The 735-nt window shown below is 45.5% G+C and overlaps 1 protein-coding gene across 1 annotated transcript in view; it reads left to right on the plus strand.

Moving 5' to 3' along the window:
- Positions 1–564: 564 nt before the first annotated feature.
- T265_09347 (hypothetical protein) overlaps positions 565–735 on the plus strand; it is a gene marked incomplete at both ends in the record, with an annotated part of 15,660 nt that continues 15,489 nt past the window's right edge. The window contains one exon of the mRNA XM_009175388.1: positions 565–705. Coding sequence (XP_009173652.1) covers positions 565–705 — 141 coding nt within the window. The remainder of the gene's footprint in view (positions 706–735) is intronic.

Consider the following 735-nt stretch of genomic DNA (forward strand, 5'->3'; position numbering starts at 1 on the left):
AAAAAAAANTGAGATGTGACTACAGTGACCTGTTCTGAACCGGTTGAACTGAAATAGTTTATTTTAAGATGACTGGTGCTAAGCTAGATATGAAAAAAATTCGGATCCTGGAATGCTCCATAACTACAAGGATCTGCATTATACCTGGCAAAGAAGTGGGGGATGAGTACTGTCTGCGGTGATTGAAGAATATGCCTGCGCTTACAGACTTTTGACACCTTCGGCGCAGACTTAACATAGTCTTCCGTTAGACGTGTTTAAGACACCACTGTGTTCACCACCACCCTACTGCGAAAATTCGGAGACTCGTGCTGGAAACGCCTGCTGACCGTCAGTCTTCGAAAGTTGTTGTCTGTTTACTATTCCTGGCGTCTGGTTGCAACGAGTAATCAGGCTAGTTGGGTCGTACAATCTACCTATAAAGACCACCGTCTCAATACACCAACCAACCGTCGGTTAGGTGATGTTCTGCGTATGTCACCATCGCAGCGTGCACTGTTCATGCGTGCATAGCCCGACTGGAAGAAATGAAGAGACCAGCAACTAATGAAGTGGCGAGTAGACATGAAAAACTTGACTAACAACTTTCGAAAAGTAGAACCGTCTAGACCTCCCAAATTGGACTCGGAAGATCCTGATGTGGTGTTTAGAAATACTGGGGGATATAGCGCAGTACAAAAACCAATGGAGGGCGGGTACTTTGAAGTGTGTCGGTGAACCACGACGAACATAACG

This window comes from Opisthorchis viverrini (genome assembly GCF_000715545.1).
Source record: "Opisthorchis viverrini unplaced genomic scaffold opera_v5_277, whole genome shotgun sequence".
Classification (NCBI taxonomy): Eukaryota; Metazoa; Platyhelminthes; class Trematoda; order Opisthorchiida; family Opisthorchiidae; genus Opisthorchis; species Opisthorchis viverrini.